We start from the raw sequence: 14,950 nt of genomic DNA, 5'->3' as shown, positions 1-14,950 counted from the left end.
TGGCGGCACTGGCAGGCAGGTGCTGATAGGACAGTAATTGATTGATAGATAAAGCTTATGATATCTCAACGAGATATATCAAGCCAACACACTGAAAAATACCAAATAGGACAGTAACACTGGATAAGAGTTATTTAATGAGAAAGCATTCAAACATATGAGTTGAGAATCAGAGTGACTAAAATATTAGGAACTTCACCTGAGACTTATATTAGTTAAACATATATCTATAACTTTTGATAATGGCCGTTGGCTTAGGTGAAGTTTAGCTTGGTAAAGACTATCAGTCATTATTCCTTTTAAGAAAATCTAGTAGTAGCGCCAAGTCCTTTGCGTTTTCATCTTTGGATCCTGAGTACTAACCTAATGTAATGAGGAGATCTAGGTAGGTTTAGGATACTTTAGAATATCTTGGAATATCTTAGAGCAACTTATGATAATATGCGATGATAGACTGGTAGTTGAACAACAACATACAAGTGCGGGTCCCGATCCCGTCAAATCGATCGCTCTAGACCACTATTGTCACCTGGCTAAGGGATTTGTTTAGTGGAGTGATTTTTCTTTGTGGCTGCTCAACTCCACAAATTCATGGAGAGTTTTTTTCCATTTTCTTTCTTTTCTCGATATTCTTCCCCACTCGAGGACCCTGAACTTTCACTCAACATCCACCTCTCAATTCACAACCAAGACTCTGTCAATCACCGTCACCATGCCTATCTCAAAGAAGGATCGCGTATGTTACCAACTGACATAAACCACGACGTGCGAACTCATCTGACATTTCGCAAAGAAACAAGGAGCACAAGAGGGCCGACGCTGCCGGTACTCGCGCTCCCGTCAAGCCCAACGGTCTCCCCGTCAAGGCCCCCAAGCCCACCTCCATCGTATGTAACTCTCCTCGTCAAGTAGATGTCAGCTGACATATGTAGTGCCAAAATTGCCGCAAGGAGATTGTCAACACCAACAAGCTCCAGCTCGAGGTCCACGCGTCAACACACGACGCTAAACTCTGGCCCAAGGAGAAGTGCTGGCCCAACGACTTCCAATAGATCACAAATCGGTCTTGGGTGTTTGAGGGAGAAAACGAATGATTTTGCTACAGAATGGCGCATGGGTTGAACTGAGGGGTTGCGCGGTTTTCAGTCGTGGTAATGATTCATGAAAGAATGATAGACTGACAAAAAAGATGAATGAACAATCCAGGCGTTTCTCTGATATTTAAACACTGCCTGATCTCGTACTACTCCAAGTTTCTATCTCAGACAAACTCAGTTTTTCCATCTCGAGATCCACTTCGAAAACACCAGGCGCACCTTCAGCAGCTTCATTCGGTCCTTTGCCTGGAAACCTCTCCCGCTTTAGATATAGACCGCCATCCTTTGTCGTCATGTAAAAGGTCAACTCTCTCCCTGCCGAACCATCAGATCCTGATTTAGCTGGCCCGATGACAAAGTGTCTGACTCTCATTTCATCAGGCGGTAATATGCTGTACTGGGTCACAAAGCTACCGGCGTCTTGTCCTGATATGCCATGCTCGAGATCGACTATTCGCTGAGCAACGACCTGGAGCGTATGGCTATTCCAGAGACTTTCTTGCGCAGCACAAAGAACGCCCATTAACCGCAGTGCCTCAATACGAATTTCCAAAACTCGACATTTGATAGCAGCGAAGAATAGATATGGCGCGAAACCCATCTCGAAATGGAATTCAGATGGGGTTGACCTCGCCCTTAGCCCAGCTAGCTCTCGAGCGCCCTCGATCATGCGTGTGAAGTTGGGGATGAAGGCATCATAATCCGTCTCATCGGTGACGAACTGCACGCGCGATAATACCATGCAGACCTCGTATACATGGAAAAGCCATATCCGCGACGTCAACGATGTATGCGTCAGGCCCTGGGGAGTTTCAGCTTCGAATTCGTCGAACGAGGATTTCCACTGCTCCAACAAGTCATGTATTTCATATTGTTCGAGAAGGACGTCGGGTGTAGCTGGCTCGTTTCTCATTTCACCGAGGCGGTAGTCGGCTGTGCGTCTGAAGTGTTGTATCGTCATATTATAAATAGCATCAATGGATGTTTGAGCCTCAAAGTATGAAGAGAAGGATTCGGGTATCGTTGGAGATTCAGAGTAGCCCATGGGCTGTGAGTCGCCAAAGTAAAATGGCAAGATACTCATCCGCCGAAATATCGGCAATAGATAATGCAGCACCCATTTCGGTGGATTCGAGGTATTGATCAGATTCATTCCATGGTGGCAATGTCTGATAGCCACGTCTCCATTAGACTGCAAAACCTCAATGCATACAAACATGAGGCACGTCAGTAACGCCAATATTATATCTGGCTTCTGTGGAATCTGGAGTTCTCGAATCGCCGCATTATAATGCTTCAACGCAAAGACACTTCTCTGGTTGGCGACAGCAGACGAATTGTCCTTTGACTGCAGATTCTCAAATAGAGAACTGATTGTCATGATGGAATGCCTAACAGCTGGTTCATGGTCGCAGAATTGCAAGACAACATTGGTCCAGAAGTATGGGTCGATAGGCCCTGATAACGAAGGAGCCGCAACCCTGCAGAAGAACTCGATAGCTCGCGAGTCGGCCCTGAAATTATTGCCCAGGACGTGATTCTGGGGACGGTACAGCGCAGGATGAGAGTATGAGGCTTGACCATATCCCAGGCCTTGACATCTGCGACCCGCACTAATGCATCGCTGACACGTCGGTTTGCCTTCATCACATTTTATCTTACGCGCCCTAAAGAGAGAGCGTTAGATTGCGAATTGAAGACGTCAATTCAATTGCGTTACTCACTTGCATATTAAGCAGCCACTTCTGGTCTTGTGGTTCCTCTTACGGAGCATTTGCATAAATGTTGGCGGTGAAATGAAGTTGAGAACTGTTGGTTCGAACTGCCGACCTCACTTGAGTGTCGCATTAGATAAGATAAGCGATAAGCGAGTCGATGCGGGGAACACCGAGCCAATTGGCGGCCGCCAAGCCGTAGGGCTGTGAGGATGCTACCTAACGAGTATCAAACCAACAACAACAGCGACGATCCGAATAATCATGGTGCTATGACTGCCAAAAAGTAATGAGAGAAGAGGCAAAAAACATACAACAGTGAGGATTCCCCGGTCGTCACCGACCCGAGTACTAATTCACCGCTCTTCGGCTTGACGATGGGAGAGCAGACGGGATCCCGTATTCTCCGAAGGCTGTGGTCGTATGTGACTGTTGGGGGACGACAGAAGCACTATCAAGGACAATTCTGATATGATTCGTAGTATTGATCGATAAGATATGAGAATACTAAGTCTGTGGTGGCTTGAGGTCCGTCGTGCGGAAATCTCCATGATCTTGAGCTAAGGCTAATGTTTCGCGTGGATGTGGCTCTTGTGGCGCTTCGAACCGTTGAAAGTCAATCATCGCATCATGAGAAACACTTGATATCGTAGAGTTAATTTGAGCCTCTTGTCGTGATATCGTCTTTGCACTTCTTCAAACAAGCTTGAAGGCTGCCGGGCTATTCATGAAGAGCGTCAGCATTGTTACCTTGTTCAACTCAACCCCAAGAATCAAGCCATGTACCTCAGTCTCCATTTGGAAGCCCTTCGGAGGAAATAAAATCAAAAGAATATCTTTCTCCTCATCCACAATCACATTATCGTCCGTCGCACACAGTAGCATGACTCACCCTCACCCGAGGTTATTCTTAGAGACGCCACTAGTAAGCTGATAACAGGGATCTCATCCATCCACAATCCATCCATTTGCCTGTCCTCTTCCCCGCCCCAAGCTTATCAAGTCACTTGACATGCCCCCCTCCTCCACCAATTTCTGCTACGTTGCAGATCATGTTTCCTTTGTTGCTGCGATGCTACCCAATCACTTCGGCATCGTATATGCTTGTAAGACCTCTGCACCTTCCTTTGCGCCAAGATCGACGAGATGCTCATTGCTCCTCCCTCGTATTTTGGGGTCTGAGTCTGTGTAGGCCAGTAGTTAAATAGTAATACTGAAACCTTGAAGTCTGTAATATTGATTACAATCTTCTCTATCTCGTATCTTACCTCCACAGCCTCAAAATGTATTCCTTTGTCTTCCTAGCTATCATCAGCCTCGCTGCAGCTCACGTTCCTTCTGTCAGCGTTCCATCGTGCCCTAGATCAAATAGGATCGCATTCTCAAAGTCCGTACCCGATCAGGATCCCTTTCCCCGTACGCAAATCGACCTCTGCTACACCTCAACTGCCCTCTCCTTGACCTTCACGGCCCTTGACGAAAAGAGCTTCTATTTCAACTCTTCGCAGGGTACAAACGACGACATATGGGCGTACGAAGTCGTCGAGGCATTTATCTACAAGGGAACTAAGGATCCGCAAACATATCTCGAGTATGAAATCAATCCCAACAACGTGACATACCAAGCTTTCGTCTACAACCCAACCAAAGACCGCGAGGAGGGAGCCCCATTCGACCACTTCTTCATCGCGGATCCAGAGGCTGATGGTTTTGAGGCGGAGACGAAATTGAATAGACGAGCGGGAACATGGGTTAGTAAGGTCAAGATTCCACTGGGTTTGTTTAATGTCGATCCGGGATGTGCGAAGGGGACAAAGTGGAGGATGAATTTCTTCAGGACTGTTACGAATCCGAAGATCTTTCCTGATCAGGAGCTTGGGGGCTGGAGCTCGCCCGACAAAGCGAGCTTTCATATCACCAAGTTCTTTGGGCATGTTGATTTTGTTTGAAGCTGGATGGGACTTTGGGCTAACAACAAGATTGTTCACATAATAAAATCCAATTCCTATTTGACCTCGAATTTGAATCTGTGAAGTCTAGAAAACAACAAAGCTACATAACCGAACTAACGCTCAATCTATCCGATAATTTGACTTTGGCACGTCTCGCCAAGCTTTGATGCACCAGGTCAGACACGTCGTAAGCACAGTAAGATATGGTATCATGATTCAGTTGATTCGTCATTATTATAGTACGTCAGTTCATTCATTACTGAGATGTCCCTAGCTAGGTAATCTGTCCTGGAATCATAGCTCCATAGCAATAACATTTCACAATTTCTCCATCCCCCCCTTCATACCCATTAAATCATGTTCCCAACACTTAAACACTACCTCGCTCGGGCTGCTTTTCGGGATGACCAGAAGGCAAAACATCGGCCAAAGTCTCATCGGTACCCTTGAGATCGTCCTCAGTGCTCACGTGGTCGCGAATCTTAAGGAGGATGACAGGAGCAGCAACGACGAGTGAAATGGAGAGAAGAGTCCAGTTGCTGATGAACTCAGATCGGTAGGAGATCTTGCGTGCATCAAGGTTGTTGACGACAGCGGCACCGACGGACTGAATACCTTTGTAGAAGCCGACATAGTTGGCAGATCGTCGACCAGAGTTGGACAAGGCGCCCATAAACCTAAAGAAATTAGCAAGGTAAAATTCAAGGCTGCAACTGAGGAGACTCACCAGTAGACAGTAGCCTGCCAAGCAGCATCGTAGAAACCGTAGAAAATGTACAGAAACATGGGTCCAGCGTATCCGGAGTCTGTCCAGTCGCCTGGCACGAATCCCGAATCGGGAGAAACAGTCTCACGAGTGTAGGTTTTCTCGAAGGCGTAACCGCCGCCCCAGATGGCAAAGGTCAAGACAAACAGAGCAGCCCAAGCAGCCTTGGCACGGGTGGTACGGCGGAACCGCTCTAAATCGAGAAGCCAGCCCCAGAGGGCGGCAGCGAGAATTTGAGCTAGCCAGTAAAGCAGACCATTGAGCGCCTTGGTTCTGGTGTTGAAATAGGCACCGTTGACAGAGTTTTGTTGGTAGACGTAAAACCAATTGGATGAGAAGAACATGGGGAAGAGCAGAATGACGAAAGGCTCAAAACGAAGTGTCTCCCAGAGACCCCAAAGCTCGCTCTGCCATGTTGGGTTCTTCATGAGGATGACGCGGGAGCCATCTTTGCGGATGATGTCGCTAGCGTTGCAAAGCGTGAGAGCAAGGATGGCACCGAAGAACATGAGGACAATGAAACCGATGTAAGTTCCGTCGCTGACGGTTTTGTTCTCCTTGATGTTGATGTTTTCGCCAAGGGGAATCTGCGAGTCGAATGAGTACCTGCATTGAGTATGGGACCAAGACACTTACCAAGCTACCAATAACAGCGCCCATGTTGAAAATACCCCAGAACCAAGCAAAATACTTTCCCTTCTTGTTCTCGTGGGGATACGAGATCATGATGGTACCTTGCGCGGTCCACAGCAAAGCAGCACAAAGACCAAGCCAAACACCGGCAAAGATGTTGAAGCCAGGAACATGCTTGTGAACCGAGACGAGAAGGCTGATGGCGTAGATACCGTAACCAACACCACCGAAAGCGAGACATAGTTTAACACCGAGTTTGTTGACAAAAGTACCGCCGAAGAAGCCAAAGACTGCAAAGGTGGCGTAAAGAGCCGTGTTCTACCCCAGTCAGCACGCGTCACTTAGGGGAATGCAATGCGTTGCTCACCATGTTGTCGGCCAACGTGGGATCAGTTTTACCACCGCCACCGAGACCTCCGAGGGCATTGAACATGCCGGGACACATGAAGCAGACAAAGGCGACCATGCCAAGCTGAATGCGCGGCGAGGCATACCAGGGGAGAGTCTTTCCAAAGAGGCTGAATCGACGATATTTCCATCCACGGGGGAGAACAACGTCGGTGTGATCATGGTAGTCAGCCTCAGTTGAGATGCCGCCCTTTGAGGTAGCGGTTGGTTGTTCGTCGGCCATGATTGAGGTGATTGATGGTGAAGCTCAATTGGAGTTAGCCGTTGAACCGTTGTAAGAAAGGAATTGGGTGGATGTTTTGGCTGGTTTATTAAACCCGTTGAAAAGGCGGGGGTGGAGATGGTGATAATAAAGAAAGCAAGAGACCGTGGCCGTGGCGTGGCGTGGCAGTGGAGCCTGCGATAATGGGTACGAACTGGAAGGAGTGGCACGCGACCGTAAGATTCGGCGATTGTACCAAAATAAACACCCAGACGCTCTCACTCACTGGTCCACGGGCGGGCAGATTATTGAGGGGGGAGGGAGAAGAGATGAGATGAAGGACGGACGGACGCATCAGTGCGACGTTACACCCTGCGGCCTGCCCTACCAACCCCTACAGTACCAATGGACCCCTTACAGTACCAGTAAATGCACGACGCTGGGGGCCATGCCCGTTACTTATCGCGGGGTCGAGATAGCCGTGCACTGATAGGCGATAGGGCCAGCCACCTGACAGGCTCTAGGCATGATCTTCGACCCCGTTCAAAAGAGGGTGGCCACTCAATCACCTTCCGATAGGGAGATAGCCTGATAGTCTAGTGAGATTAGCTCTCTGTGGAACATGAATGCAACAACCTACGGCTGCAATCCGGCCATTTATCACCAATTGCTGCAGTTTCGATAACGGCTGCTACTCCAAGTGCTACGTTGAAGCTATTCGCACCCGACCCTTTTTTGCTTGCTTGGCTTGAAGTGTAACCAACCTCAACCCTCTCCAATCTCTCTTGTTTCCGCAACCGGACGCTTTCTTACCGACTTGGTTCGGCTGGTTACATCTAATTGAAACAGTTCCCCCGCACGACAAACAAACATGTCACAAGCAAACAATCATTCTTCAAGTCATTTTTTTCTCATTGTGCATCGTTACTCGACAATCTCATCTGTAATCTGTGAAATCTGACAGCGTATCACGACGTTGCGTTGGCCTCGGAGTGCCATCGCTTCGAGACGGACGGGTCAGTTGCAAGGATTACAGTGACAATCACAACCCTGGTCAGTTAATGTTTCAGCCGTCATCATGCGCAGAGGGTCAAGCTTACTCAGTCCATTTCAGCTCAAATTACAATGTAACATGCATGCCTCTTTCATGTTCAATGACAAACTACAACCAATAACTGTCATCACTTCAAGCAACAATACAAGCTTACCAAAGAAATAGATTTACCCCGTTATAGTGAAGTATTCAAACACTAGTTGAATATTGTGATGCAGTTTCTGAATTACCTAGAAACGGTAAGGAATTCACGATCACAATTGTATACATTTGATTTACTAATAATTTCAAAGGCAGTAAGTAGAGTTCGTTCAAATTCTCAAATTCTCTATCTAGCAAAAGTAATGCTCCCTTTCCATCCGGGATCTTAGCAAGATCCCATCAATATGCTCGCCATGCCTTCCAAAAGGTGCCCTTGGCTGAATCAAGATGGGGATCTCCTTCTGCCATCTCCTATGTCATAATCCAATATGTCACAACATAACTCCCTGTTCCCATTCCGCATCTCACAATCAAGAACTTAGCCAAGAGTCTGCCATGACAAGATTTACTCAACAGGTTACTGAATCACAGAGCTCTGACTGCTCTCACCAACCTTTTCGTGAGAGGCCTCATCTATTTCCTCCATTTCTCCGGATGACGAGTCGCTATCCTCGAAAGGAATGGTGATTTCCTCATTTTCGTCAGGTTCCGCAATGACCTCGATAAAAATTGGCCGAGGGATCTTGTACAGCTCGAAGTTTGGTATGGGTATCAAATCAAAAGCCCCAACATTTGCGATCTTCTCAGTCATAATCGCTGTCTTGTTGCTGATATGTTCCTGAATGACTTCGGCTGCCTCACGAAGAGGCACAACCTCATGCACGGTGGCTAGCGAAATAATCTTTAGCATGACATCGAGCGTCGGCCCAAGGGGATCAATTCTCAAGTCTAGGGCATCTAGTGTTGACGCGCATCGATCGCTGATGTTGTGGAACAGCGAAACGCAAAGATTGTGCATTCCCATGTAGGGAAATGCGAGCTCCCTCGACTCTCCGCAGCTGTTGATCGGGAGAAATCTGTGTGATTTGCTGCCGGTCTTTAGACTTGGGCTTGGTGAAGCGAATCTTAGCTTTCTTTCTCTCTCCCGAGTCGAGGGGGACGAGGGCATCTGCACCATTATCGGCGGTCGCCTCCTTATATAGGCTAGCAGATAGAATATAAGCCAACTCATCGTCTGATAGATTGGGGATGAGACGTTTGTGGACTATCCCGGCGAATATCATGGACACGGGAGCTACACCCTGAATTTCAGGGGTAAATGACTTGAACATTTGTCGTGGTTCCCTCCGACTGCGTCCTCTATGAGGGTATTTTACAACAGATGGTGGACAACCAAGCTGGATTAGGACGTGTTTGAGGAAGTCGCTGCGTTTCTTAGGCTTGGCCATGAAAAACAGATCGTGCTCCTCGAAGCAGTTCTGAAACGATCCCATGTCCACCCACGGTGCCTTGAGCATCTGAAGTTGTTCCATGGCGTTGTGCAAATGAACCATAACTATCATTACTTCAGCATCTTTGACAAGCCTCAGTGCCATATCAGCCACATCGACTCTGGCATGAAATAAATAAAGACCAGAAAACGCTGGCAAGATCTCGAAGATCTCGAATGTACCTTTGCCTTCGTGTCTGGTTCCTTCTTCTGGCTTCGTACGTTCTCCTTGGGGGTCACAGTATACCAAGATCTTGTCAAAATGCTGGATAAGTCGACAAACACTCTCACCGACGTTTGGAGGACCGAGGGGCGAGCCTGGACGAGAGAGACTGGTAACAAAAGCCTGGAGTTGGTCTCTCAAGTCCTTCGCATGCTTGTAGAACTCCGATGAGCCTCGTGGTAGGTCGTCCCGCATGATATGGAACACGTCAAGATGAACTTGAAGTGCGAATGCCAGTTCGAAAGACATAACATGATCCTCGCTTGATTCAAATACATACGATGAGAATTTGTCCATGACACCACACTCTGTGCGATGCGTGGCAAATACCAGGGCCTCGTTCCAGAATCGCGCTACCATCAACTGATCGACTGAGAGGCTCAGGGTAGCAGCGTCGCTCCCTGGCACTCCGCAGCGAGTCTTGAGAATGCTCATCATCTCATGAGTGTCAAAGGTTCTTTCTGTTGGACGGGGGAACATCGTGATCAGCGGCTCAAGGATCGAGAGTACATGAGAGAACGTGGAATTGAAGAGTTCAGACAGCTGAGAATCGACATGCTTGCCATTCCAGCACTCCTCGATTTGCTGTTGCGAGTAATCCTGTTGAGCAGCTTTCATGCCGAAATACATTCTCCCAACTTGGAAACAGCCGCCGTGTTTGTTGAAGAGTCTGAATGACCGGCCCACAAGTCTCTCTACCATATGGATTCCGGTATCCGTGATCACTCCAGCAACTGAGAGATCGAACTGGCCGTCACGATGGCCTTTCCAAACCCATGCGATCTGATTTCGGATGATCTCAGCTTCCACCATCAGGAAGTTCCAATTGACTAAGGCATCGTCCAAGGAATCTTGGTCTTCTGCCTGGTATGTGGCGTTGTCTTCCGGCATCTGTTGGGGGCGCTCGACGTCGAGAGCGTTCAAGAACTCACGGGATGGCTCTTGCACCGAGAGCAAATTGAACCCTTCGATAATGTTTCTTGGCTCAGCTGGTTCGGCTGACTTTTGCTTGCCGACTTCTTTCATATTGGGCCGCAAGGTTTCTCGGACTGTTTCCATGATACGGATGAAGTGAAGATGGTTTTGGTTGGCATTTTCATCAACCTCAATTCCGTGCTTTACCATTTGAGCTCTAAACGAAGATCTCCGGTCGATGACTCGGCCAATTGTATTAAATAACGTCACTGGCACCGGGATAGTAGGCTTCCGATGCGCGGCAATGAATTTGGCCATAGGGACATAGTCCTTTAAGGCGATAATATACTTTTGATCGGTCTTATCCTTAGTTTCAGTAGCCTGGCTCTTTGCCTCCTTACGAGCCTTTCCCTTGAGGCGGCCGGAAGGTTTGTTCTGAGCTTCCTTATCGTTGGGCTCGGCTGTCTGTGACTTGTAGCCATAGTGATTTGCCTTTGACGCAAGCCAACCGGCAACGGAGTCTGTGTCCTTCTTATACAGTTGCAAGACGCTGACTAGGTTGTATGGGAGCGTTGAAGGTGCCATTTTGAGGGATATAGTCGTGTGATGTACGAGTAGTGTCGTCGAGGGTGAATTGCTCAGGGGATGGGCCACTTGACGAAAGGCAGAGGTTGATGATAACTTGTCGAGTCCTGGTGATTGAGGAAGTTGAAAGTCTAACAGAAAAAGCAGATGGAAGAATAAGACGGGAAACATTATATACCAACTGGGCTCGGTACCAGTGGAGGTTTGTTCTTCGATGCGAACCAGCTGTTCCAGTGTCAGTGCCATGATTCCACCGACAGAAACAACCCCTGGCTTCACAGTGGCTTGTCAGGTGCTTAGAACATCTATTTGTCCCTTCTATAGCCTGGCCTGAGTCATAGGGTACTCAGACGAGAGAGTCACTGCGTCAACTCAGATGAGAACAAAGGACTATCCCTCAATTACACTCGATGCACAAGGCATCGTCTATCTAACTACTCACAGAACTCAGCCGCTATATCGGTCAATCCCTCAGCCACTTGTTCAATTGACTTGACATGAACGAACTCCTCCTTTCCATGAAGTCCCTCACCCTTTGGTCCCCAGAGCAGAGGCACTATCCCTTTCTCAGCCAACAAAGCGCAATCAGTCCAGAACAGAGCACCGCCAATGACCGCATCTTTACCAGTGACACTACCTACAATGCCGGAGACGAGCTTGGTGAAAGGGTGGTCTGCCGCTATGAACTGGGGCGGGCGGCTGAAGAAGATCTTGGCTTCTGCCTTGAAGTTGGTGACCTCCTTTGCTACCTTGGCAATAATGTCGTCGAACTCCTTCTGGACAATTTCATTGGTCTCTCCCGGAATTGTTCGGCGCTCTGCGATGATGGTGCACTTTGCAGGATACGACGATGCCTCTTCGCCGCCGGAGATCAGTGAAGCGTGTGCAGTTCCTGTTCCCAGGGTCTCATGGCCTGGGCCTTCTTGCAATTTCTTCGCATATCTACCGAACTCCACGAGGAAATGGCCGGCATTGACAATAGCGTCGATGCCTAGATCAGCCCGTGAACCATGTGCAGCCAGTCCATGGACCTTGATCTCAATGTGACAGTATCCCTTGTGCGTGTGACTGATCTCGAGGTTCGTTGGCTCCGATACAACAGCGGCATCTGCTCTCCATCCAGCGCGAAGGATGTCTTCTGTTCCCTTACTCAAGCTCTCCTCATCGGCAACACCAGTGAAGATCACATCACCACGAAGTCCGAGCTTCTTAGCATTGGCGAGCGCGATCATGCCTGCTGCGACGCCTCCCTTCATGTCAGCGGATCCCCGACCATAAAGGCGCCCATCTACAATCTTGCCGCTTAACGGATCATCGTCGTAGCCCATGATAGTCACCGTGTCAATGTGTCCATTGAACATGATACTCTTTCCGCCGCCAGAGCCACGAACAACGCCAACGACAGAGGGACGACCCTTTTCGAATTCCACCCAATGCGTTTCAAGGTCCCTATGCTCGAGCCATGCAGCGACATAGCGAGCGATGGTGGTCTCGCCAGGTCCAGGAACAGAACCCAAGTCAGGACTGGCTGAGTTGATCTGAACAAGGGTCTGAGTGAGTGCAACTGGGTCATTGCCAGAAACGGCATGGGGTACTTCATAGTCTCGGTTTCGCTCCGTGCAAAAGATCACCACAGTGGACTTCTCATTGAGTCCAAGGGCCTTCTTGTCGTCCAGTGTAAGCCGTCTCAACGCAGCAAGAGTCGATCCCCCACAGGGCCCAGCGTTGATGCCTTGAGATTGCAGATACAGGGCGGACTGGTGAGCCTCGTAGTCTGATACGGTCAAGCTTGCATTAACGCCGTTCTTCAACAAGTCCCATGCGATTGTAGAAGGGGCTCCGCAATTGAGACCAGCCATGATGGTGCCGGTCGTTGGGATCTCAGTGAATTCGCCCTTCTCCAGACTCTTCCACAAACACGCCGCAGTGTCAGGCTCAACTGTCAACGTGGAGGTGACTGTACCCTGTCTCTTGAAGTGAGATACGACAGCTTGGGCGAGTGATCCGACTCCGACAGGAGCGATGACCAAGTCAGCTTTGGTAGAACCGAGCTGCTTGTCAACCTCTCGCATCATGGTACCATAGCCATCGACAATCCACTGCAACACGTTAGAATTGGAGGTTGTGATTAATCGGGAAATACTGCTTGCCTGTGGAACAGTCTGGTAGTCACCGAATGCATGATCCTGAATCAGGATCCCCTTCTCATGCTTGGACGCAGACTCGGCCTCAAGCGTCGCATCTTCATATTTACCCTTTGATACAACAACCTTTGCACCTTCAGACTCAATCAATTTGACCGTAGAAGGATGCATAGACGCCGGGACATGAATCTCAGCTGAGATATCGAAGATGACACACATCCTCGCCACGGCACGGCCGTGGTTCCCTTCTGTCGCTGCGTACAAGGTCAATTGATGAGCCTTTGCCGCTTCCCGAATAGTGTCAAGATCTGAGTCAAGAGATAACCCAAGTTTCTCGGCTATAGAGCGGAATGCGCCCCAAGAAGCACCCAAGATCTTGAACGCTGGAAGACCGAAGCGGTTCGTCTCATCTTTGACATGGACAGCTCCGACCCCGACCTCCTTAGCCAGGCTGTCCAGACTGACAAGAGGTGTTGGCTCATAGTTGGGGAGACTCTGGTGAAACCGATGAATGGCTTCTGTAGAGGCGGGCTCAGGTGAAGTCCATGATTGGGCTTTGGAGTTGAAGTGGACGTGTCGGCGAGTGGTCATGATGTTGTTTGTGCTGGGATTCTCCAACTGCGATGAAGAAGGTTTGATGCGGAGAATTGAGCGGGGAATCCAAGAACGAGACTCGATGAGAAGATGAACGAAGGAGAGATGATGGTGTTGAGATGTTCTGAAAGTCCTCAGAAGAATTTTCGCAACATTTTTATACACATTTTGCAAGAGAATGCGCCCGAGTTAACATTGGTGATGCGCCTTCTGGCGACAGGACAGCCCCCACACAATGAGCAGGTTCATTCATATACATACTCCATTCAAACTCGTGCTGTTCGTTGTCATGAGATTGTTGATGTCTCTCGCAGGACTTGAGTCTCAAGACATCTACACTTTTGTTATAAGTAGTCCTTTGAAGGGTCATGGTTCTGTGATGAAGTCGACTTATCGCATGTTGGCCGCTGTTCAGATGTAGGCTAGCTTTGGTTGGCTCGTAAGATTATGCAGAAACAGGCGATTCTATACGGAGTAAGGTCGCATTTAATCGACTGTGTAGATGGCTTCCTGCGTCGTTCCGCATTTCGGTTCTACAGAAAGGTCAATTGTATTAACCACATTATACACCTGGTGGAGTTTTTTGAACATGTTTTTATTGAGTCTGGAGCAATGAGGTCTGGTTATTGCGGCTGTAAGGGATGGCCAGCCTGGCTTTCATTGCAGTAGCACGTTTTAAGGTCCAGAACAACCGACAGCCACCCCGTAACCAGCAACTGCATTGCGAGGCAGTTAATACATTTGATCACAGCTAAAATCAAAAAAGCTTTGGACAATTTATCCAAGACCATTGTATGACTTTCGTGTGGAAACCACCAAAGTCGGTTCTGATTCAGGGCAGGTTCAGCGGGGTGAGCGAGTGCAGCGCCTTCTAAGTACCAACCTGTTTTTCCTTCCACAGCATTGTCAAGTTGACAATGCTAGGCGTGCAAATCGGTGCGATAACGACCGATCTCTTCCTTCTAGGTTGGGGGATAATCAACAAATGATGACTTGCAATAAAACACCAGAGAATGTCGTTAAGGATGCCCAAAACAGGCGGTGCGCGCTGTCACTTGCATCGCGGCTGTGACTAAGCCTGACATCGCTACAAGCGAAGGCTACGCGTGACGTTATCGCAACTTCTCCCAAAACTCCACTCCAACATAACATCTTCTTCACATGCCTCTTCATCAACCATTTGAAGTCGCT

The 14,950-nt window shown here is 48.6% G+C and overlaps 6 protein-coding genes and 1 non-coding gene across 7 annotated transcripts; 2 read left to right on the top strand and 5 right to left on the bottom strand.

Moving 5' to 3' along the window:
* Window positions 1-712: 712 nt before the first annotated feature.
* Window positions 713-1,009, top strand: FMAN_06155 (uncharacterized protein; the record flags this gene model as incomplete). The annotated part of the gene is made up of 3 exons (XM_041827102.1): window positions 713-736; window positions 794-887; window positions 933-1,009. 3 exons carry the CDS (start codon window positions 713-715, stop codon window positions 1,007-1,009), a joined length of 195 nt encoding a protein of 64 aa, XP_041678098.1.
* Window positions 1,010-1,221: 212 nt separating this feature from the next.
* FMAN_06156 (uncharacterized protein) lies at window positions 1,222-2,871 on the bottom strand (the record flags this gene model as incomplete). The annotated part of the gene is made up of 2 exons (XM_041827101.1): window positions 1,222-2,764; window positions 2,822-2,871. The coding sequence occupies 2 exons, from the start codon at window positions 2,869-2,871 to the stop codon at window positions 1,222-1,224; spliced, it is 1,593 nt and encodes a 530-aa protein (XP_041678097.1).
* A 248-nt stretch (window positions 2,872-3,119) lies between these two features.
* On the bottom strand, window positions 3,120-3,235 carry rrna12. The gene has a single exon (XR_005994001.1). It is a non-coding gene; the product is annotated as a ribosomal RNA (ribosomal RNA).
* Window positions 3,236-4,095: 860 nt separating this feature from the next.
* FMAN_06157 (uncharacterized protein) lies at window positions 4,096-4,761 on the top strand (the record flags this gene model as incomplete). The annotated part of the gene is made up of 1 exon (XM_041827100.1): window positions 4,096-4,761. The coding sequence occupies one exon, from the start codon at window positions 4,096-4,098 to the stop codon at window positions 4,759-4,761; it is 666 nt and encodes a 221-aa protein (XP_041678096.1).
* A 373-nt stretch (window positions 4,762-5,134) lies between these two features.
* Window positions 5,135-6,794, bottom strand: FMAN_06158 (putative DUF895 domain membrane protein; the record flags this gene model as incomplete). The annotated part of the gene is made up of 4 exons (XM_041827099.1): window positions 5,135-5,441; window positions 5,492-6,117; window positions 6,167-6,481; window positions 6,531-6,794. The coding sequence occupies 4 exons, from the start codon at window positions 6,792-6,794 to the stop codon at window positions 5,135-5,137; spliced, it is 1,512 nt and encodes a 503-aa protein (XP_041678095.1).
* Window positions 6,795-8,386: 1,592 nt separating this feature from the next.
* On the bottom strand, window positions 8,387-11,021 carry FMAN_06159 (uncharacterized protein; the record flags this gene model as incomplete). The annotated part of the gene is made up of 2 exons (XM_041827097.1): window positions 8,387-8,789; window positions 8,866-11,021. The coding sequence occupies 2 exons, from the start codon at window positions 11,019-11,021 to the stop codon at window positions 8,387-8,389; spliced, it is 2,559 nt and encodes an 852-aa protein (XP_041678094.1).
* Window positions 11,022-11,455: 434 nt separating this feature from the next.
* FMAN_06160 (uncharacterized protein) lies at window positions 11,456-13,756 on the bottom strand (the record flags this gene model as incomplete). The annotated part of the gene is made up of 1 exon (XM_041827096.1): window positions 11,456-13,756. The coding sequence occupies one exon, from the start codon at window positions 13,754-13,756 to the stop codon at window positions 11,456-11,458; it is 2,301 nt and encodes a 766-aa protein (XP_041678093.1).
* Window positions 13,757-14,950: the final 1,194 nt, after the last annotated feature.

Source organism: Fusarium mangiferae, assembly GCF_900044065.1.
Source record: "Fusarium mangiferae strain MRC7560 genome assembly, contig: FMAN_scaffold002, whole genome shotgun sequence".
Lineage (NCBI taxonomy): Eukaryota > Fungi > Ascomycota > Sordariomycetes > Hypocreales > Nectriaceae > Fusarium > Fusarium mangiferae.
The sequence above is the reverse complement of the archived record's forward strand: the minus strand, read 5'-3'. Positions and strand labels throughout refer to the sequence as shown.